General features: G+C 43.1%; 1 protein-coding gene across 3 annotated transcripts in view; it reads left to right on the top strand.

Moving 5' to 3' along the window:
- ppil2 (peptidylprolyl isomerase (cyclophilin)-like 2) overlaps nt 1–22565 on the top strand; it is a 593707-nt gene that overhangs the window by 13366 nt on the left and 557776 nt on the right. For 2 of the 3 annotated variants that reach the window (XM_072498280.1, XM_072498289.1), the window contains exons 4-5: nt 928–990; nt 9018–9069. In XM_072498280.1, the coding sequence (XP_072354381.1) occupies nt 928–990; nt 9018–9069 (115 nt within the window). Of the gene's footprint in view, nt 1–780; nt 801–927; nt 991–9017; nt 9070–22565 lie in introns of those variants that run through there. The other variant, XM_072498297.1, reaches the window with a different exon arrangement.

A 22565-nucleotide genomic window follows, 5' to 3' on the forward strand; every position in this document is an offset into this window, starting at 1 on the left:
CAGCTGGAGTACTCTGTGCAGTTCTGGTTGCCAAACTATTGGAAGGATGTGATTGCACTAGAAAGGGAGCAGAGGAGATTCACTAGGATGTTGCCTGGGCTGGAGCAATTCAGCTATGGTGAGAGGCTGGTTAGGGGGAGTTGTTTTCCTTGGAGTGGAGAATACTGAAGGTATAATTGAGATGCACAGAATTGTGAGGGGCATAGATAGGGTAGATAGGAAGGAACCTTTTCCCTTAGTAGAGGGGTTAATAACCAGGCGGTATAGATTTAAGGTAAGGGGCTGGGGATTTGAGGCAAAACCTTTTCACCCAGGGGGGGTGGGGGAATCTGGAACTTACTGCCTGAAATGGTGTTAGAGACAGGAACCCTCACAACATTTAAGAAGCATTTGGATGAACAATTGAAATGCTGTCGCATACAAGGCTACGGACCAAGTGCTGGAAAGTGAGATTAGAATAGATAGGTGGTTGACGGCCGGTGCAGACATGATGAGCCAAATGGCCTCATTTTATGCTGTGAAACTCTTTGATTTTATTCTAATCTTTGATGCTAGGTATTAAAGAAATAAACAAGTTAAAAGATGGTACAAGTGACTCTTCGGGCACTTTATAAGATTATGCGGTGTGGACATGTATAAATAATCTCTTGACTGTCCAGATTGAACATATGTTTAATTTGTTCTTTCTCCTAATTACCACTTACTTCATGTTCCCTGCCTATTGCCTAATTGCCACCTGTGTCCTGAACTGGAAGGCAGCCTCTGGAGAAGGTTGTGTGTGTGTAGTTTAATGTGAGCAGGTGAGAGGGTTAATGGTACCTCAGTGTCAGTCCTGCAATAATTTATTGTCTATATGGTGTCAAGTGGAGGTATATGATCTTTGCACTTAATCGGTTTTAATTACCTAACTGCTGCTTTCTCTTTCAGTTTATCTCTTCAACCCTTTGAGTACCCAGTGTGTACCCCTGATGGAATGGTGTTTGATCTCCTGTAAGTATAGAAGCCTTATTGTTACTTGGTACAGTGACCTCTTGCCTTAGTTTGCATTCCAAGATTTTAAAAATTTGTTTATGGGATGTGAGAGGCTCTGGCTAGGACGGCATTCATTGCTCATCCCTAATTGTCTATCGGGTGGTGGTGTAGGAACACCCACAGTGCTTTTCGGAAGTGGGGTCTAGAATTTTGACCCGTGAAGGAGCAGCAGTATAGTTCCAAGTTGCAATGGTGTGTGACTTGGAGGGGAACTTACAGATGGTGGTATTCCTATGCATCAGCTGCCCTTGTTTTTCTAGGCTGTAGAGTCACGGGTTTGAAAGGTGTCTTGAACGGGTTAAAACAGCCTTCATGACTTGCTCCAGTGCATCTTGTAGATGGCATACACTGTTGCCACTGTGCATCCGTGGTGGAGGGATTGAATGTTGTGATGTGGATTGGGTGTCAGTCAAGCTGGTTGCTCACTGCATAGGGTAAACGGGACCTTCTCATGTGCAAGGATGAGCCTGATACAGTTTAAGGTGGTGCACAGGGTGCATATGACTCGGGCGAGAATGAGTGGGTTCTTTCAGGGGGTAGCAGATGAGTGTGGGAGGGGGCCAGTGAATCATGAGCACATGTTTTGGGGTTATGTAAAATTGGGAAGATTCTGTGCGGGAGTGTTCACAGTCTTAGCCAGGATAGTGGAGGAGGGTGGAACCGGACCCTTTGGTGGCGATATTTGGGGTCTCAGAGAAGCCGGAGCTCATGGAGAGGAGGAAGGCTGATGTCTTGGCCTTCGCCTCTCTGATTGCATGGCGGCAAATTTTGCTGGAGTGACTGTCGGCATCGCCACCGGGGGTAGCAGCTTGGTTGGGTGACCTGTACGACTTCCTGTGATTAGAGAAGATAAAGTATGAGTTAAGGGGCTCTTCAGGGGGGTTTCAGGAAAGGTGGGGGATGTTTGTGACCGTGTTTGAGGGGATATTCGTTGCGGGGGAGGTGGAGGTGAAGAAGAGGAAAAATCTGTACAGATTGTATACTTGATTGTTGGGAAGCATGTTTCCCGGGGTGTTTGTTTGCTCTAACCTGTTTTGACACATGTTTGTAATAAAATACATTTTGTTAAAAATCAAGCCGGTTGCTTTGTTCTGGATGGTTTCAAAGTGTTGGAGCCGCACTCATCTAGGCAAGTGGAAAGTATTCCATCATATTCTTGATTTGTGCTTTGTGGGTGGTGAACAGACTTTGGTGAGTCAGGAGGTAGGTTATTCACTGAAGAATTCTGATCCTTTGACCTCTCTAAGCTGCAGTATTTATATGACTTACGTTTATGTGTTGAGTTTTGGAGAGAAGTGCTGCTGTGTGGTGGAGTGGCCGCCATGAAATGTATTGCGTTTCAATGAAGTGTAACATATTTAGGACCACTATAGATATTCCCCCCACTCAGTGGTAAAAATGATGCCCTTAAGCGATCCAAAGACCTAATTTTTATGGAACTTGGCACATACTGCCCCATATCTATGGAATAATTGCAGGACCCAAGAATGTAACAGTGAATCTCACTGTGATCATGGCAAGATTTTTATGGCTCATGGATGGGCACTCTTTCAATCCTTCTAAAGGTGGACCAGGTTAACATTAGATTGGGTGAAATTTGGTTGGAGTAGCTAGATAGTTTGTTCCATGTAACATGGAACAATGAAATTGATAACAGTTGCTTGATACAATCAGTATGACTTTGTACTGTTATAAGAATAAAGAACTCTCAAGCATTAACCCACTTTGGTAGAGGGTCTAACTTAACTTAGAAGCACAATATCTATTTTCTATCCAATTTCCCTGGTCAGTGGATTGTTTCCTTCAAAGACTTCATCTCCTTTGACTTCAGCTTGGTGCCTGTGTTCTGGTTTCTTTCAGCCCCTGTCTCAGCTCCCACTGAAGTCACACCGAAGTGCAAAGTGTCTTTTTGAATAATCAGACATAATTAATGAATGGGATCCCTGAGAGAAACAATGTACCATCATGCATTGTAATTTAATTCATCTGTCTGCTGATCATCAGTTCAATACGTAACTGACTTGGGAAGCTAGCTCCATTTATGCACTGGTTTGTTTTAACATGCATCTTAACATCACTGATGTTCAAGTCTTCTCTGTTACAAAATGGCCAAAGAATCACAAGCTGTGATGGTAGGAATTATAATTATCCCAGGAAAAGCAGTTTTTTCCTCAACTTTCTGGAGAATCCTGATTGCTTTAATTTAAAAAAAAAGGAGTATTTTGTAAATACTGAATTCTATCTTGAGCTCATGGATCGTGGTAATGTTGACGCATCATTGACATGACATTGGTAACAAAGAGAAAGTATTGGAAATCTGAAATAAATAAAAATAAATCCAGAAAATCCTAGAAATATGCAGCAGGTTGCGCAGCATCTGAAGAGAAAGATAGATTCATGTTTCTAGCGTAACTCTTCATCTGATCTAGCCAGCAGTGAACCACTGAGTCTCAGTAATATGATTGCTGACATTTAAATCTTGACAGCTTTTGTTTACTGTCAGGGATTCCTCCTTGTAACATTGATCTCCACAGACATGAGGACTGTCTGTTATTGTTAAAGGCACATAATCTCAGAATTCAATTTCATTGAGCACTAAACTCACTTGTGAAGGTGCATTCTTGCATCTATTAGTCAATGCTGTAATAAATGGATGAAAGAGACAGCTAGTAAGTTCAAAAGTTTATTTTACACAGTTGAAACTATTAAGGAGGGTGTAGGTGTAGAAGCTTATTGTAGATTAAATTTATTACATTTTCCTGAATTCTACCCTCACCTATTGGAGTATGTTTACATTTGCAATGCTAGTTAGTGCATCAGCCATTGAAGTAACCATTCATTGCTGAATCATTTTGGATTTTGGTGGCTCAATTGTATTGCAATGCCATCTACTGGATTTTAATGGGAGTGCATATTTCAAATTTGAGGACTTCGCTTGGTGAACATGACATTAACATAGAACATACAGTGCAGAAGGAGACCATCTGGCCCATCGAGTCTGCACCGACCCACTTAAACCCTCACTTCCACCCTATCTCCATAACCTGATAACCCTTGATAACCTCCTAACCTCTAAGGGCAATTTATCATGGCCAATCCACCTAACCTGCACGTCTTTGGACTGTGGGAGGAAACCGGAGTACCCGGAGGAAACCCACGCAGACACGGGGAGAACGTGCAGACTCCACACACACAGTGACCCAGCGGGGAATCGAACCTGGGACCCTGGCCCTGTGAAGCCACAGTGCTATCCACTTGTGCTACCATGCTGCCCTACTGCTGAGGACAGTCCGCATGTATTCAGTGGGGGAGATTATGGTCAAACCTATAGGTGCACTTTGAAAATGATGTAGACATGTGGAAAAGGCAGATGTAACTGTTTTAGAGATATTTTGACAAAGTTCCATTTTGGCAAATATTGATTGGCAAAACACTAAGGAATAGAATTAAAGATGATGATACATCAAAAAGTGAGGGCAGCTGCAAATGGGAACATTTCAAGCTTGAAGGTGTCTTCTATAGACAAAATTGTAATAGGCAAACCCCTCCATGTTTTTGGATAAAGGAATGGAATTAACAAGAAATAATATCATTAGATTTGGAAAGAATTTTATCTTTTAAACAATTTATTTCATAGGTGGCAGATGGAATGTAACATAAATTGAAGTTTAGAATCATTGTCGCAGCAAAACTCCCAACAGGAGTTTGTGCTAGATGGAAGTCATTTAAAATGATCAGCATAGAGATTGCATTGATGGAGGATAAGAGTACAAATCAGAAGTAGATACATTGATGCCATTTGAGGTGGTTGACAGATATTATCAGGAATATTGTGTATAATTTTGACCACCCAGTCATGGGAAGGGTTACAGAGGAGAGCAACCAAAATGATTATAGACTGAGGTCTCTTTTAAATAACTTTGGAATGCGTTCTAAAACCTCCAAGGCTACAGATCAAGAATTGGAAAGGTGGGGCGGCGCAGTGGTTGGCACTGCTGTCTCATAGCGCTGAGGCCCTGGGTTCGATCCCGGCCTTGAGTCACTGTCTGTATGGAGTTTGCACATTCTCCCTGTGTTTGCATGGATCTCACCCCCACAACCCAAAAATGTGCAGGTTAGGTGGATTGGCCACAATAAGTTGCAGAAAAAAAATTGGGTACTCAAATTAAAAAAAAAAGAATTGGAAAGATGGCTAGCTCTTTCAGCTAGCAGAGATGGGCTGGGCCGATTGGCCACAGTTAGCACTGTATAGCTTAAAAAAAAAATTGTGCATTGTATGTGAGCATTGATGGCAAGGTTAGCATTTGTTGTCATCCCTAATTGTCCTGAGAAGGTCGTGGTGAGCGGTGTTCTTGAACCACTGCAGCCCATGTATGGTAGATGCACCCACAGTGTTGTTTGGTAGGAATTTCAAAGAATGTGACCCATTGACAGTGATGGAACAGTGATATTGTTCCAAATCGGGATGTTGTGTGGCTTCGAGGGGAACTTGTAGGTGGTAGTAGTCCCATGTGTTTGCTGCCTTTGTCCTTTTAGGGTGGGAGAGGGTAGGGGTTTGGATGGTGCTATTGAAGGAGCCTTGGTGAGTTGCTGCAGTGAATATTGTAGAGGGTGCACGCTGCTGTAAATGTGTACTGGTGGTGGAGGGAGTGAATAGTTAAGGTGGTTGATGGGGTGCTAATTAAGCTGGGTCTGCTTTGTCCTGGATGGTGCAGAGCTTCTTGAATGTTGTTGGAGAAGCGTTCATCCAGGCAAGTCGAGAGTATTCTATCACACTTCTGACTTATGTCTTTGTAGGTGGTGTAAAGACTTTGGGGAGTGAGCTGTTTGCTGTAAATTTCCAGCCACAGATCTGCTTTTGTGGCCACAGTATTTATATGGATGCTCCAGTTCAGTTTCTGATTGATGGCATGGATTTAGCAACGGTAATGCCATTTAGCATCAAAGGGAGATGGTTAGATTATCTCTTGTTGGAGACGGCCATTGCCTGCCACTTGTGTGGTGCAAATGTTACTTGCCACTTATTAGCCCAAGTCTGAATGTTGTCCAGGTCTTGCTGCATGCAGGCATGGACTGCTTCAGTATATAAGATATTGAAAATGGTAAAGAAACATTGCACAATCATCAGAGAACAACCCCACTTCCGATGGAAGGGAAGTCATGGAGCAGCTTAAGGTGTTTGGGAATAAGAAAGTATTCTGAGAAGTTTCTGCACGATGTCTTGGGGATGATATGACTAGCTTCCTTTGTGCTAGATCTGACTACAGCCAGTGGCGAATTCCCCCTAAATTCCCATTTCCTTCAGTTTCCTAGGCATTCTTGATGCCACGTTTGGTCAAATGATGTGAAGGGCATTCAACTAATAGATCTAGAACATTATGTTAATATCAGTAATGGTGACAATGAAACTATCATTGAATTTTTTAGAATAAAACATTATCCTTTAGGGAAAGAAATCTGTTGTCCTTACCTAATCTGGCCTACACATGGCTCCAGATCCATAGAAATGTGGTTGAAGCTTAACTGCCCTTTGAAATGGCTTAGCAAGCCACTCAATTCAAGGGACAATTAAAGCGGACAACAAATGCTGGCCTTGCTACCGACACTCTCATCCCATGAAAGAATAAAGAATTAAAAAATTCTGCCGCTCTTGATGGCCCATACCATCTTATACGTGCACAGCATCAAGCTGCTAGATCTATTCTGCATCAATGTCATTTACACAGCAGTAATGCCACACAATATGATGTAGGATATTCTTTGTGAGAAGGCACAACTTTTTCTCGACACGGACCGTGTGGCTGTCATTCCTAGCAATACTGTCATGGACAGATGCGTCTGTGGCAGGTATATTGGTGAGGACGAGGTAAAATAGATATTTTTCCCCTTGTTGATTCTCTCACCACTTGTCACAGCCCCAGTCTGGCACCTCCTTCCTTCAGGACTTGGATTTGGTCATCTAATTCAGAAGTGATTCTACTGAGTCATTCTTGGTGCTGGACATTGAAGACCCCAACCCAAACAAAGCACATGCTGTGCTCTTGCTACCCTCAGTGCTTCTTCCAAGTAATATTCAACATGGAGGAATACTGATTCATCATCTGAGGGAGGACGATAGGTGGCAATCAGCAGCATGCTTCCTTGCCCATGCTTGACCTGATGTCATGAAACTACATCAAGTCTGGAGTCAATGTTGAGGACTCGCAGGGCCATTCCCTCCCAAATTGCACGCATCCGTTCTGCTGGCTGGACAGGATAGAATCATAAAATCCCTACAGTGCAGAAGGAGGCCATGCAGCCCATCGAGTCTTCACCCATGCTTTGAAAGAGCACCTTCCCGAGGCCCACTCCCTCACAACCCCATAATGTATGGATGTACTCTGGAATGGTGAAGGAGACATCTGGGACATTTGCTGTAAGGTATAATTCAGGATGTTGCTTGACTCGTCTGTGAGACAGACAGCTATCCAAATTTTGGCACAAGTCCCCAAATGTGAGTGAAAAGGACTTTTCACGGTAGCATTGTGGATAGCACAATTGCTTCACAGCTCCAGGGTCCCAGGTTCGATTCCGGCTTGGGTCAATGTCTGTGTGGAGTCTGCACATCCTCCCCGTGTGTGCGTGGGTTTCCTCCGGGTGCTCCGGTTTCCTCCCACAGTCCAAAGATGTGCAGGTTAGGTGGATTGGCCGTGATAAATTACCCTTAGTGTCCAAAATTGCCCTTCGTGTTGGGTGGGGTTGCTGGGTTATGGGGATAGGGTGGAGGTGTTGACCTTGGGTAGGGTGCTCTTTCCAAGAGCCGGTGCAGACTCGATGGGCCGAATGGCCTCCTTCTGCACTGTACATTCTATGAAATTTGCAGGGTTAACTGGGTGGAGGGTCATTTCCGGCGCCTAGGTGGATGCAAGGTTGTCTGGTAGTTTTGTGTTTCATTTTTCTGTTGTAGTTTTTGCACAACTGAATGGCTTGCCAGGCTATTTCAGAGAGCAGTTAAAAGTCAATCACATTGTACACATAGGCCAGACTGGATAAGGATGGCAGATTTCCTTCTCTAAAGGACGTAGGTGAATTAAATGGGTTTTTAAAACGATCTGGTGGTTTCACGGTCAACCTTTACTGAGATTTGCTTTTTATTCAAGAATTATTAATTTAATTTAAATTCGACCAGCTGCCATGTTGGATTTGAACTTGTGTCTCCAGAGTATAAATAGTCTGAGTCTCTGGATTACAAGCTGGATTGTGCTCTTTATCGGAATGTGTCAATCGCCAGTGGACACGCGTTTAAACATTAAAAGGATGGGAGTAGAAAGGGAAGGCCCACATTAGTTGAGTTTTGCAAAAAGGTTTAATAGATTTGCAATGCTGAAAATGCAAGAAAAATGAAATTTTAAAAAAATTGCCAGAACTATGTGGGCTATCAGAGTGAATCGGAAAGGAGAAAAGACCAGTTCATTTTTAGTTTACTAACCTTACCTCAAGCCTATTTTTAGATGTGGGTAAAGCTATTACCTCTTTTCAGAATTTTCGAAATGTATATTTTTAAACAAAAGACTTGTAGAATATGTTGTCTGGAAAGCCCTTTGAAATGTTCAATGGAAATAAGTTCAAGATGCCCTTCTGGAGAGAGGGAGAGAGAAGGGATTGTGGGGCATGGTGATAAAATCCACAAAGGTAGAATTCAAACCATTCCAAGTGGTGGACTTGGACCTTCCCCAAAAAACAGGCACATTCTTTAATTATTGCACCTTTTAGAAAATTTGATATTGACCATTTTTTCATTTTCATCAGAAGGAGCGTAATTTTGTTCCGAAATGAAGATAGGCGGGCAACATTATACTCAAATGTTTGGAATGGGAATCAATCAATGGGAACCTGAATTAGAGCTGGATATGTTCATTGCATAGTGAAATGGTTGCTAGTTCAGTGTGCCTTTTATGTGTTGGTATCTCTTTTTTTCTGAAATTTTCTGATCCATTTTTCCACAGGAGTATTATGCCATGGATAAAGAAATTTGGAACCCATCCAACCACTGGAGAGGTAAAGATCTTCCACTACATGCCTTCTGCTTTTGATTGATTATGAGGGATATCTGTATTGACCTACAATTTTACATTTGTATTAGAAGGGAAAGGTTACTTGAGGGTAATGTGAATCCTTTAAACACAGATATTATGGAAATTATAATAAGAGATGGTGGACTTGTTGAAAAATTACTTTGTATTAACCTTCATAGTAGAGGAAGAAGAAAATATACCTGACATTCAAGAACTGGAGCTCGATGACTTAACATGAACTAAAAATATCCTGGCACTAAGATTGACAGATTCCTCAACGCCAGATGGTTTCTATCCCAGGGCTCATCAATAATTTTCCAAATTTAGGAATTGTCCATTTTGATTGTAAAATTGCAAGTGCAATTCCATTATTTAAGAAAAATGAGAGAATGTGGAAAATTATATAGCTACTTGTCCAACATCTGGAAGTTATTAGAATCTGCAATTAAGGACAGAGTGACATCGAGAAATTGAGCTGATTAGAGATAACTGAGATGTATCTGTAAAGGGTAGGTCATGTCTAATAAACCTAATTGCATTTTTTGAGTAAGTAGTGAATGTCGTAAATAGACGAATGCCTATGGATATAGTTTATATGGACTTCCAAAAGGCATTCAGTGAAGTTCTTTTTTTTGATATTTTATTGAGGTATTAAAATGTTTTTATAACAGTAAACAGTTTTATAAACAATGACATCAACGTGGTAAAATAAACATTTCCCTCCCCAGCCCAATCTTCACCCACCTCAACTATACAACAACAATCTCCCCCCCCCCCCCCCCCCCCCCCCCCCCTCCCACCCACCCCTTGGAATACTGCATCTGCTGACATTTTAATTATCTCCGAGAAAGTCGCCGAACGGCTGCCACCTCCGGGTGAACCCTAACATTGACCCTCTTAAGGCAAACTTTATTTTCTCGAGATTGAGAAACCCAGCCATGTCACTAACCCAGGTCTCTACAGGTCTCTAGGAGGCTTCGAGTCCCTCCACATTAACAAGATCCGTCTCCGGGCTACCAGGGAGGCAAAGGCCAAGACGTCGGCCTCTTCCGCCCCCTGAACTCCCGGATCTTCCGACACTCCAAAGATCGCCACCTCCAGACTCTGTACCATCCGTATTTTTAGTACCGTGGACATTTCCTTAGCAAAACCCTGCCAAAACCCTCTCACTTCAGGCATGCCCAAAACATGTGGACATGATTTGCTGGGCTTCCCGCGCACCTCGCACACCTATCCCCAGTGAAGTTCTATATATGAACAATTTTCTCCTCCGTGGGGAAACCTAGAAAAAGGGGACACAGCTGTAAATTCTCAACAAGGCCATTTGAAAGAGAATTTTGGAAACACTTCTTCACGCAAAGGGTGGTGGAAATGTAGAACACTCTCCTACAAAATGCAGTAGAGATTAGCTTGTTAATGATTTTAAATGAATAGATCTGTAGATTTTTCCTATCCAACGGTATTGTGGAATATTTTAAAAAGTGCAAAAAAAAATGAAATGAGTGTCACTGGAATACTGAAAAGAAACCGTGCAGACAAACCCATTTATGAATAATGGACAGACTAAAGGGGCCGAATGGCCTACTCCTTTTCCTATATTCCAATAAGTTTAACTTCAAAGGGCACCTTAGATAGATACCTATCTTAAATAATTAGACTGTCAAAATAAGTTTAATAAATTTGACAGCTGGTTTCCATATGGCAGGTTTGGGTACCATCAGAGTTCAGGTCATAGACGTTGGCTATCCCTCAATTCTAGGATGATGTGTACTTGGCGGAAAGTTATTTTTTTCTTAATTTATGAGATGTGGGTGTCACTGGCTTGGCCAGCATTTATTGCCCTTGAAAAGGTGGTGATTAGCTGCCTTCTTGAATCGCTGTTATCCATGTGTTGTAGGTACACCCACAGTGCTGTTAGGAAGGAAGTTCCAGGATTTTGACCCAGCCGCTGTGAAGGAACAGCAATATATTTCCAAGTCAGGATGGTGATTGGCTTATTGGGGAAATTGCAGGTGGCGGCATCCCCAATAATCTGCTGCCCTTGTCCTTCTAGATGGTAGCAGTCATGGATTTGAAGGGTCTTGTCTCAGGGGACTTGGTGTTTTCCTGCAGTGCAATTTTGTAGATCGTACATACTGCCACTCTGCGTCAGTCGTGGAGTGAGCAGATTTTTGAGGATGGGGTGCCAATCAAGCAGGCTGCTTTGTTCTGGATGCTGTCAAGCTTCTTGATTCACAGCACAAGGGTCTGAGGCTCGCTTCCCGGCTTGGGTCACTGTCTGTGGGGAATCTGTTTATTCTCCCCTTGTCTGTGTAAGTTTCCTCCGGTTGCTCCGGTTTCCTCCCACAAGTCTCGAAAGACGTGCTTGTTAGATGAATTGGACAATCTGAATTCTCCCTTAGTGTACCCGAACAGGCACAGGGGGTGTGGCGACGAGGGGCTTTTCACAGTAACTTCATTGCAGTGTTAATGTAAGCCTACTTGTGACTATAATAACTATTATTATTATTGTTGGAGCTATACTCATCCAGGCAAGTGGTAAGTATTCAATCACACTCCTAACTTGTGCCTTGTAGGTCACCGGTCTAAAGGTCTCATTTCAAGTTGACAAAACCTTCCCATCATGCCTGCTATCAGTCATTTTCGCTGCATTCTGTCATGGGTTCCGGAGTGCAGGATTTGCTGCCTGTTTTTCCTTTCTTGCCATCGCTCTGCTTCTTCATCAAAACATTGTGACTCAAAATGTGAGCAGCTTAATGGATAGGTTGTTGCCATTTTGAATGTTTGATAAAAAGCCCCTCCCAGTCATTGTTGTCAATACTACCATGCTTCAAGGAGAGCTCAGAGTATGGTCGAAGCATTTTTTTTGTCCTCTGTTCTAACACTGCCACCTGCGAGTTGGGAAAACAGGATCCGTTGGTCGATATGCTTTTTGGGCACCCGGACACGGTGTCTAGTCCATCAAAGTGGATTTTTCAGGTGTTTTCCCTGATTTCTTGTAGAGTTGGCCTCAAAGAGGACACCAGTTTGATGATCCTCCTTGTGAATCTGGAGGATGCACCTGAGACACTGTAATGGAATTTCTCTAGCAATGCAGCAGTGTGATGACTGCCTATATACTAGGACTTTTATTGACTTGCGGAGGTCTTTGTTGTAAAACACTTGGCTGCTCTAATTTGTGGAAGGTTGAGCTTGCACAGCTGATCTGATATTGGATCTTCCTGTCAAGTAATTGTGAATATTTTCACCCCTTTTGTTTCTGGGAAATGATAGGAAGACTGAACTTTACACAGATTTGAGGGGGGAGTGCATTATATTTAATGTGAAAACAATTCTAAATTGTGTTCTCTAATGGGCTTACTTGTTTTCTGAAAGATTTAGATAGTTTTTCATGAACAGCGCCCAAGCTTGAATCTCTGAAAGTAAAATAGATAAGAAATAACTGACTGGAAAACCTGGATGCTTAAAGTTGTTGTCATCCGAGGTGCTTTAAAAGTCAAGATTTTTGGAATGATTCACATTAAAGAATTAACTGGCAATTAGTCTCTGAAGGAAGATGAAACACTAGATTAACGGAGCGAGGGCATGAAGGCATTTTCAATTTGCTTCCATACTTCTCTCTTGCCCATGTCTATGTGGTAGAACATGACAAGTTGGTTCACCTTTTCCAGAATAGGAGATCCAGAGAACATGACCTGTGTTTTCTTTGCGGATGTGAGACAAACTATGGTAGGCTGTTGAATGGCCAGACTTGAAGAAAAAAAACATTCTTCAAAAATGTTATACTTTCTCATGTTAAATTAGTGAATTTGCATCTGTGCTCTGTTCTTATAAATTTGATCTAATTGATGTAGATAGGCGGACTGTGGAGGGTTGGTTGTCATCCATTTCTGCAAAATATTTCATTCAAGAGGAGCATGAATTCAACCCCAAAACTGGAAAAACATTGTATTTTCTCACTCCTATTTCTTGGCAGAGAGAATGTGCAGATGAGTTACTTCAGTATTAGGTCTCCATGTAATCTTCTAACAACCGAGAGGTGAATGAGCATGCCCTGGGTGAGGCAAATATCCCTCTCTCCTGCTCTCCCTCTCTTCTGTAATCTCTGTGGAGAAGCATGATGTATAATTTTGTGAGCTAGATCAGTTTATGGATGAACTGCTCACAGGTTTTAATAAATGCTTCTCTGAATCAAATCATTCGGCATTGCATCTGACTAACAGGTGTTGATCGTTGCCTTCTACTTCAGTTAATTGCAGACCGTGTAACCTTTTGAGGTACTAATTATCAGGAAAGACTAAATGTGCAGAAATCCTTCTCTCGGAAAAGCTTGAAATGGGATGAACTAATAGAGGCCTTTAAAATTACGAAGGAATTTAATGCAGTAGATGCCAAAATTTTTTTTTTGTTTTTGCTTGTGGCCTGTCCAAAACTCTGAGCTGTTGTGTTGAATGTGGGAAATTCAGCTATATTGTATTATATATATTTGGTGCAGTAAGGGTTGAAAACCTGGGTTAGTATGTGACTGCTGCAGGCATGTTTTTAAAAATACTGGTTTGAAAGACAGCTCGGCTTTTTGGAGACAGAGGTACAATTAAAGCATCGTAAGCATTTGGGCTAATGGACTTTTATTTATATTACGAGTGTTCCCTGGGGACTAGATATTAGTAATATGATGTAGTTAATGGGAGGAGCCAAGGGCTGAAGGAATTTCTGCAGTTTAAAAAGTTTAGTTTTAGAATGGCATGGGCCCAGGCAAGCAGCTGCTCTCAATGCAGGGTGGTTAGGCCTGTCTGTGGACAGATTAGCAATTTATTTCAAAACAATTCAGTTAAAGATTTGACTGGGACAGACCAGAAGCAGCTGATCTCAAGACAGTGAGTTAAAGATTTGCCTGTGAACCGGATAGGAGCTATTTCAAAGGCTGGTAATTTAAACAATAAGTTGAGACAGGCAAGAATCTGCAGCTGGTTCATGAAAGATCTCTCTTTCACAAAGTGGTTTATCCAATACATCTCTTTACAGCAAGTATTCCTGAGTCTGCTAACTGTATTTAAAAGTGGATTTTGTCCTGAGATGGGTGTTGTTTGAGGGGAGATCAAGGTAGCAGTTTGGAGTTAGTGTGTCATGTAATTGTTAAGCATTGTTTAAGAGGTAATTATAAGCTATTTTCTTATCTGATGTTAGAGATATTTTAATCCTATGCTAGTAATAAAGTTTGTTTTAATATACCGTATTCCTATTTGTGCATGAAATCACTCCTGGAGTGAAGTATCCTTTTCTCACAGTCTTCCAAAATTAAAATAAAATATTAGGAATTCTGTCTAGTATCCTGGCAATTGTTGGGGTCTGGTCTTGGATTATAGTACCATAATAGAAGATAGTTGGGAAGAATTAAAAAAATTTTTTTTAAGAGTACCCAATTAATTTTTTGCAATTAAGGGGCAATTTAGCGTGGCCAATTCAGCTACCCTGCAGATCTTTGGGTTGTGGGGACGAAACCCATGCAAACATGGGTAGAATGTGCAAACTCGACACGGACAGTGACCCAGACCTGGGATCGAACCTGGGGACCTTGGCGCTGTGAGGCAGCAATGCTAACCCCTGCACCACTGTGCTGCAGCATGAGAGTGAAGTAGCATGAGAGGAGGATGGTGTGCACCATTGACAGAGATCAATTGGGTCAAATGATGTGTTTCATTGCTGTAAATTTTATATAATTCTGTGATCGCTATGAAACTATAATAAACCCAAAAGTATCAGTAAGTATTCTGATACACTACTGCCCAGTGTTTTCACCTCTTAAATCCATTTCCTTATTCTGGAAATAGACTCAAGAAGCTGATATAAAAGCAAAATACTGCAGATGTTGGCAATCTGAAATAAAAGCCAAAAATGCTAGAAATACTGAATAGGACAGGCAGCATCTGAAGGTGGAAGAAACTGTTTTGGTGAAACATTAGCAACTTAAATTGTCAAATCTGTTTCTCTCTCCACAGATATTGCCTGACCTGAACATTTCTAGCACTTTCTGCTTTTATTCCACAAGAAGCTGGGGTTGTAGGTTTTTTCATTAGGATGAGAAAGCCAGATTTTGTGGTGTGAACACTGGGTTCCAGTTCATGGGGGTTCACTGCCATTCTGGCCTCCTAGATTCTCAACTGAATCATGGGAGTGGTTGAAGACATGTCCATGGTGAAAGAACATCCCAAAGTCTCTTACAGTCAATAAATTATCTTGAAAGACGATCACAGTTTTTTTTAAACAGATGTTGTAACCAAAATCAAGGCTGTCATGCTTCCACTTTAAAAAAGGCATTTAAAGGAAACTAATGACGTGAACACTCGATCGGAGTTTATGCCAAACGTTTGACACATAGAATCGTCAAATCCCTACAGTGCAGAAGGAGGCCACTCAGCCTATCAAATCTGCACTGACCCTCCGAAAGAGCACCCTACCTTTGCCCCTCCCTCATCCTATTCCCTTCAGACATCTTCAGACACTAAGGGGCAATTTATCGTGGCCAATATACTACCAGCTAATGGGCGGCATGGTAGCACAGTAGATAGCGCTATTGCATCACAACTCCAGGGTCCCAGGTTCGATTCCCGGCTCGGGTCACTGGCTGTGTGGAGTCTGCACGTTCTCCGTGTCTGAGTGGGTTTCCTCCGGGTGCTCCGGTTTCCTCGCACAAGTCCCGAAAGACGTGCTGTTGGGTGAATTGGATATTCTGAATTCTCCCTCTGTGTACCCGAACAGGCGCCGGAATGTGGCAACTAGGGGCTTTTCTCAGTAACTTCATTGCAGTGTTAATGTAAGCCTACTTGTGACAATAAAGATTATTATTATTAATAACCTGCACATCATTGGACTGTGGGAGGAAACCGGAGCACCCAGTGGAAACCCATGCAGACACTGGGAGAAAGTGCAAACTTCACATAGTCACCCAAGGCCGGGATTGAACTCGAGTCTCTGGTGCTGTGAGGCAACAGTGCCACTGTGCTGCCCATTGTACCACTGTGCTGCCCATTGTACCACTGTGCTGCCCATTGTACCACTGTGCTGCCCATTGTACCACTGTGCTGCCCATTGTACCACTGTGCTGCCCATTGTACCACTGTGCCGCCCATGGCAAATATGGAATTCTCTAACTCAGCTCAAGTTATTGAAAGTAAGTCAGCTTCAGTGGGAGCACAAAAGCCGTTGGGTTAGGTTAGAAAATAAAAGGGCAGCACAGTGGAGCACTGCAGTCTCACGGCGCCGAGGTCCCAGGCTCGATCCCGGCTCTGGGTTACTGCCCGTGTGGAGTTTGCACATTCTCCCCGTGTTTGCGTGGGTTTCGCCCCCACAACCCAAAGATGTGCAGGGTAGGTGGATTGGCCATGCTAAATTGCCCCTTAATTGGAAAAAATGAATTGGGTACTCTAAATTTATAAGAAAAAAGGTTAGAAAATAAACTGAAATTTGTGTTCCAAATACTGGATTGTATCAGCTGTGATACAGTAGTAGTACAGTGCAATCAGCTGTGTTGCCCCAGTAATACTCTAACTAAAACAGCACAGCATTAGTTGTAGAACCCAGAGGACAGTATCAGCTGTGGTTCACTTGTAGCACTGTACTATCAGCTGGAGTGTGCTTTAGTGCATCCACAGTACTGTAATGTATCTTTTGGAGTATTCTCTAGTACACCTGTAGTACTGCACTGTACCAACTGGGTTATGTGCTGTGGTATAACACAGTTGTACTCTTGCTGATACAATACTGTTGGGGGTCAGTTTAGCTCAGTTGGCTGGACAGGGGCTGTTTCGGATGTAGAGCAAGGCCCACAGCGTGGGTTCAATTCCTTTACCAGCTGAGGTTATTCATGAAGGAACCGCCTTCTCAACCGTGCCCCTACCTGAGGTGTGGTGTCACCACCAGTCAGCATCCCCCTCTCCATGGCAACTTTATTGATTACAGTTGGTAGTTATAGCACTGCCAGTGATCCTGGGCTCATATTTCAGTTAGACTGCGTTTAATGAAAATTTAGCAACATTATTCACCTGCATTTTGAATAATCCCATTAGAATAATTAAGCTGACTTTATCCCAGCGCAGGAGTGTGTTTCAAAAGAAATGAACAGTTTTTACAATAGCATAGTATTTCTCAAATTTCCCACAACTGTCTCATGAGGTTTGGGTAAATTTCTCACGACTCGTTATGCAGAACTCTCCAAGGGAACACGTGCAGTATCTGGTTACACAGCAGAATGGTAAATAGCCTGGGAGGAAACCAGATCAGTGAGAGGCAGCAAAAAGAACCAAACAATTCGAATATGGAATTGTATTACTAGAACATGGAACAGTACAGCACAGAACAGGCTGTCTGGCCCTCGATGTTCTGCCGAGCCTTGCCCGAAACCAAGATCAAGCTATCCCACTCCCTTGGTCATTCTGGTGTGCTCCATGTGCCTATCCAATAACCGCTTGAAAGTTTCTAAAGTGTCCGACTCCACTATCACAGCAGGCAGTCCATTCCTCAACCTAACCACTCTCTGAGTAAAGAACCTACCTCGGACATCCCTCCTATATCTCCCACCCTGAACCGTATCGTTATGGCCCCTTGTAACAGCTACATCCACGCGAGGAAATAGTCTCTGAATGCCATCTTATAAACCTCTATTAAGTCACCTCTCATTCTCCTCCGCTTCAAAGAGAAAAGCCCTAGCTCCCTCAACCTTTCCTCATAAGACCTATCCTCCAAACCAGGCAGCATTCTGGTAAATCTCCTTTGCACTCTTTCCAATGCTTCCACATCCTTCCTATAGTGAGGTGACCAGAACTGCACACAATACTCCAAATGTGGTCTCACCAGGGTCATGTACAGTTGCAGCATAACCCCACTGCTCTTAAACTCAAGCCCCCGTAATAAACGCTTACACACTAGGCCTTCTTCACAGCTCTATCCATTTGAGTGGCAACTTTCAGAGATCTATGGACATGAACTCCGAGATCTCTGTGCTCCTCCACGTCCTCAGAACCCTGCCGTTGACACTGCTCCTACCAAAATTAATCACCTCGCACTTAAGGGGCTGATTTAGCACACTGGGCTAAATCGCTGGCTTTTAAAGCAGACCAAGGCAGGCTAGCAGCACGGTTCGATTCCCGTACCAGCCTCCCCGAACAGGCGCCGGAATGTGGCGACTAGGGGCTTTTCACAGTAACTTCATTTGAAGCCTACTTGTGACAATAAGCGATTTTCATTTTCTATCCAAGTGCGGGCAACTGGGACTAGCTTAATGGTAAAAACTGGGTGGCATGGACTGGTTGGGCCGACTTCTATGTAAACTTCTATGATTATCAGGATTAAACTCCATCTGCCATTTTTCGGCCCAGCTCTGCATCCTATCAATGTCTCTTTGCAGCCTTAAGCAGCTCTCCACCTCATCCACTACTCCACCAATCTTGGTGTCTATCAGCAAATTTACTGACCCACACTTCAGCCCCCTCCTCCAAGTCATTGTTAAATGTCTCACAAATAGCAGAGGACCCAGCATTGATCCCTGCGGTACACCGCTGGTAACTGGTCTGAAAATTTTCCATCCACCACCACCCTCTGTCTTCTATGTGATAACTAGTTACTTATCCAATTGGCCAAATTTCCCTCTATCCCACACCTCCTTACTTTCTTCATGAGCCGACCATGGGGAACCTTATCAAACACCTTACTAAAATCCATGTATACGACATCAACTGCTCAGTTAAGTACATGTGAGAGAATATCATGCTTTAAGCGTAGAATGCTCTGGTTAGATTGTGTCTTGAAAATGGCATCTCGTAACAAGACCCAGGTGGGGCACTCAAATGGTGAATGAGATGCAGAGAACCGATGACTCTAAAATCTGTCATGAAAGAAAAGAGTAGAGAAGCTGCAGCTCTGAGTATTGGAAGGATTGGCAGAGGAAAAAACCTTTGAAATATCTGTTTGATGTTAAAGAGCACAGAGAAAATCCATTAAAGTCATATATAAGATTTCAGAATAATGCAAAAACTCTCACTGAATATTGAGGGGGAGCTGTTGTGCAGTGGCAATGTCACTGGATTAGTAATCCACAGGCCCAGGATAATGCTCTGGGGACACTGGTCCAAATCCCACCATGGCAGCTGGTGGAATTTGAATTCAAGTCATACATGGAATGAAAAGCTAACTCAGTAATGGTGACCATGAAACCATTGTGAATTTTTACAAAAATCCACCTGGTTTGCTATTGTCCTTCAGCAAAAGAAATCTGCTGTCCTTGCCAGGTCTGACTTATTTGTGACTCCAGACCACCGCACTGTGGTTGATTCTTAAATGACCTCTTAAAAGGACTAGCAAGCTACTCAGCCTTTGTAGCTGTTTGATACAACTGTTAGAAGAAATTAAAGTGGACAGAGCACCCGGCATCAATCTAGGCACTGGAAATGGCAATGGCACACCCAGCCAGTTGATCGTGCAAAGTCTTCCTTACATCCAGGGGATTGTGCCAAACTTGGGAGAGCTGACCCACAAACTTGTCCAACAACAATGTGACATAGTCATATTTGCCAATTGTACAGTCCAATGTGGCAGACAACACCATTTTTAGGCCTGTGCTGCTGGTGGTTATGGCACAACAGTCAGGATTGAGTTTTCCTGGGAGCCCTCAACATTGACTCTGGGCCCCATGAGGCTGATTACCGTCCCCTCAGTTGAGTCGATACTCTTCCATGTTGAACACAACTTGGCGGAAAACCTGAAGGTGACATGCTCACAGAATGTAGCCAGGGTGGGGTCTTCAATGCCCATTACTAAGAATGGCTCGGTAACACAACTACTCACAGCTGAAAGAGTCTTAAAGGACGTAGCTGCACGACTGGGTCTGAGGCAAGTCACAGGGAATCAATAAGACGGGAAAACCTACTCTACTTTGTCCTCACCAGTCTACCTGTTGCAAATGCATCTGTCCATTATAGTATTGGTAGAAGTGACCACTGCACAGTCTTTGTGGAAAACAAGTCCTGTCTTCACATTGGGGATACTGTCACAAGCATGTAAAAGGCATTTTCTCCAAGTGGTCCATGTGCTAAAGATTTGTGAGTGTTTTATTTGTAGGCCCTTTTTAACTTGCGAGTGGTTTGATTCCAAGATAACCAGCAAAGCTTTAGTCTAAAACAAGTTAACGCATAGTTTATTACAACACAATGCCATAAGTTACTTAAATAAAATTTATAAAAAGTTGCTAGCTCAATGCATACAAAAATTTAATCCAATTACAATAAAAGATACTTATAAAGATTGCATTCAGTTCAGTTGTTTAACAAATTGTTGCAGGCCTGTAACTTGCAGCTGAAATGTTGGTAGTCTGGAGTGAAAGATTGAAGTTGAATATTTATGTTCTTGCCTGTGATGGCTCCTGTAGTTGAATAATCAGAAGTTGCCTTTGTAGGTAGACTGCAGATTTTGGAAAAGAGAAGGTTTTGTGTTCTTCATTCGTTCTGTGGTTGTGACATTTCAAATAGCTAGATTCCCTATCAGCAGAACACATTTGATTTATTTTTTTTAATATAAATTTAGATTACCCAATTATATTTTCCAATTAAGGGGCAATTTAACGTGGCCAATCCACCTACTCTGCACACTTTTGGGTTGTGGGGGCGAAACCCACGCAGACACGGGGAGAATGTGCAAACTCCATACGGACAGTGACCCAAAGCCGGGATTGAACCTGGGACCTCAGTGCTGTGAGGTAGCTGTGCTAACCACTAGGCCACCGTGCTGCCTCACATTTGATTTTTGAATACCTTCCCCATTGCCCTTGCTGAGGTGCCTCTCTGATATCTTTCAAAGATTTTTCTGGGATTCGGCCACACATGGCTTTTGCATCCTGTCTTTACCACAACCAAATCAAACTAGCCATACTGTTAATTTCAAATGAGCCATTGTTCCACCAGGCAAAGAATTTAATTGCATTGAAGTAAGTCCCTTCCTGTCTCCTATCAGAAGGTGAAGAGCCTTCATATTTGTAGAAGATTCAATGGACAGTCCTGAAGGAGTCTTGCATTTCATGCGCAGGGGCATTCTGGGAGGTGAGTACTTACTTTAAAAAGCCTTGCCTTTACAGGAGCAGCCCTTTGGATTTCGGCGGCGGCGGTGCGCAGGGGCCCTTTGGGAGGTGAGTACTTACTTTAAAAAGCCTTGCCTTTACAGGAGCAGCCCTTTGGATTTCGGCGGCAGCGGTGCGCAGGGGCCCTCTGGGAGGTGAGTAGCGACTTTAAAACCACTTACCTTTACAGGAGCAGCCCTTTGGATTTCGGCAGCAGCGGTGCGCAGGGGCCTTCTGGGAGGTGAGTACTTACTTTAAAAAGCCTTGCCTTTACAGGAGCAGCCCTTTGGATTTCGGCGGCAGCGGTGCGCAGGGGCCCTCTGGGAGGTGAGTAGCGACTTTAAAACCACTTACCTTTACAGGAGCAGCCCTTCGGATTTCGGCGGCAGCGGTGCGCAGGGGCCTTCTGGGAGGTGAGTACTTACTTTAAAAAGCCTTGCCTTTACAGGAGCAGCCCTTTGGATTTCGGCGGCAGCGGTGCGCAGGGGCCCTCTGGGAGGTGAGTACTTACTTTAAAAAGCCTTGCCTTTACAGGAGCAGCCCTTTGGATTTCGGCGGCAGCGGTGCGCAGGGGCCTTCTGGGAGGTGAGTACTTACTTTAAAAAGCCTTACCTTTACAGGAGCAGCCCTTTGGATTTCGGCGGCAGCGGTGCGCAGGGGCCCTCTGGGAGGTGAGTACCTACTTTAACAAGCCTTACCTGGTCCCGTGTCTGTTCTTCTTTTCTGTTTTATTTGTTTTTATATAAGGCGGGAACCGGAAGTTCGACCCGCGGACCTCTGGGAAGTCCCCCCCCCCCCCCCCCCCAACCAATAAATTCTGGTGGAGAGGAAACCCGAGACACTACACGTGTAGTGTCTCCCACCCGCCCTCCTCCTCTAACCTAATAATAAGACCCATTGGTGTAAGGTAAGTGCCATATTATATTATTATTATATTATTAGCATTGTGCAGGTCAAGGTTCGGAGGTGGAGGAGCAGTCTCTGTCAGCGAGAGAACCTGAGAACATCTAAGACACTCAGAAGGTAAGTAAGTGATTTTTACTTATTTTTACTTTTATACCTTTTTTCAAATTGTGTGTGTCGGGGGGGAAACTGAAGTGACATCACAGAAAAGCTGTGGCCAGAGTGGCTGGTTGGGATTCTACCCTAAATTTAAAATTTTTTTTGAGTATTTGGTAACTAATTAAACATAATAACTTAATTATAATTTAGAGGGATATCTAAGCCAGAGATCGGAGAGTATTATAGTTAGCTATCGCATTTCTATTAGAAATCTAGTGCTAGGAAACAGGTAGTTGACAGTAACTTTGAAATTTTTATAAAAATATTTTTAAAAAAAGACAAATTTTAATTTTAATTTATTGACGCAATGTCAG

Source organism: Scyliorhinus torazame, chromosome 1 (assembly GCF_047496885.1).
Source record: "Scyliorhinus torazame isolate Kashiwa2021f chromosome 1, sScyTor2.1, whole genome shotgun sequence".
Lineage (NCBI taxonomy): Eukaryota > Metazoa > Chordata > Chondrichthyes > Carcharhiniformes > Scyliorhinidae > Scyliorhinus > Scyliorhinus torazame.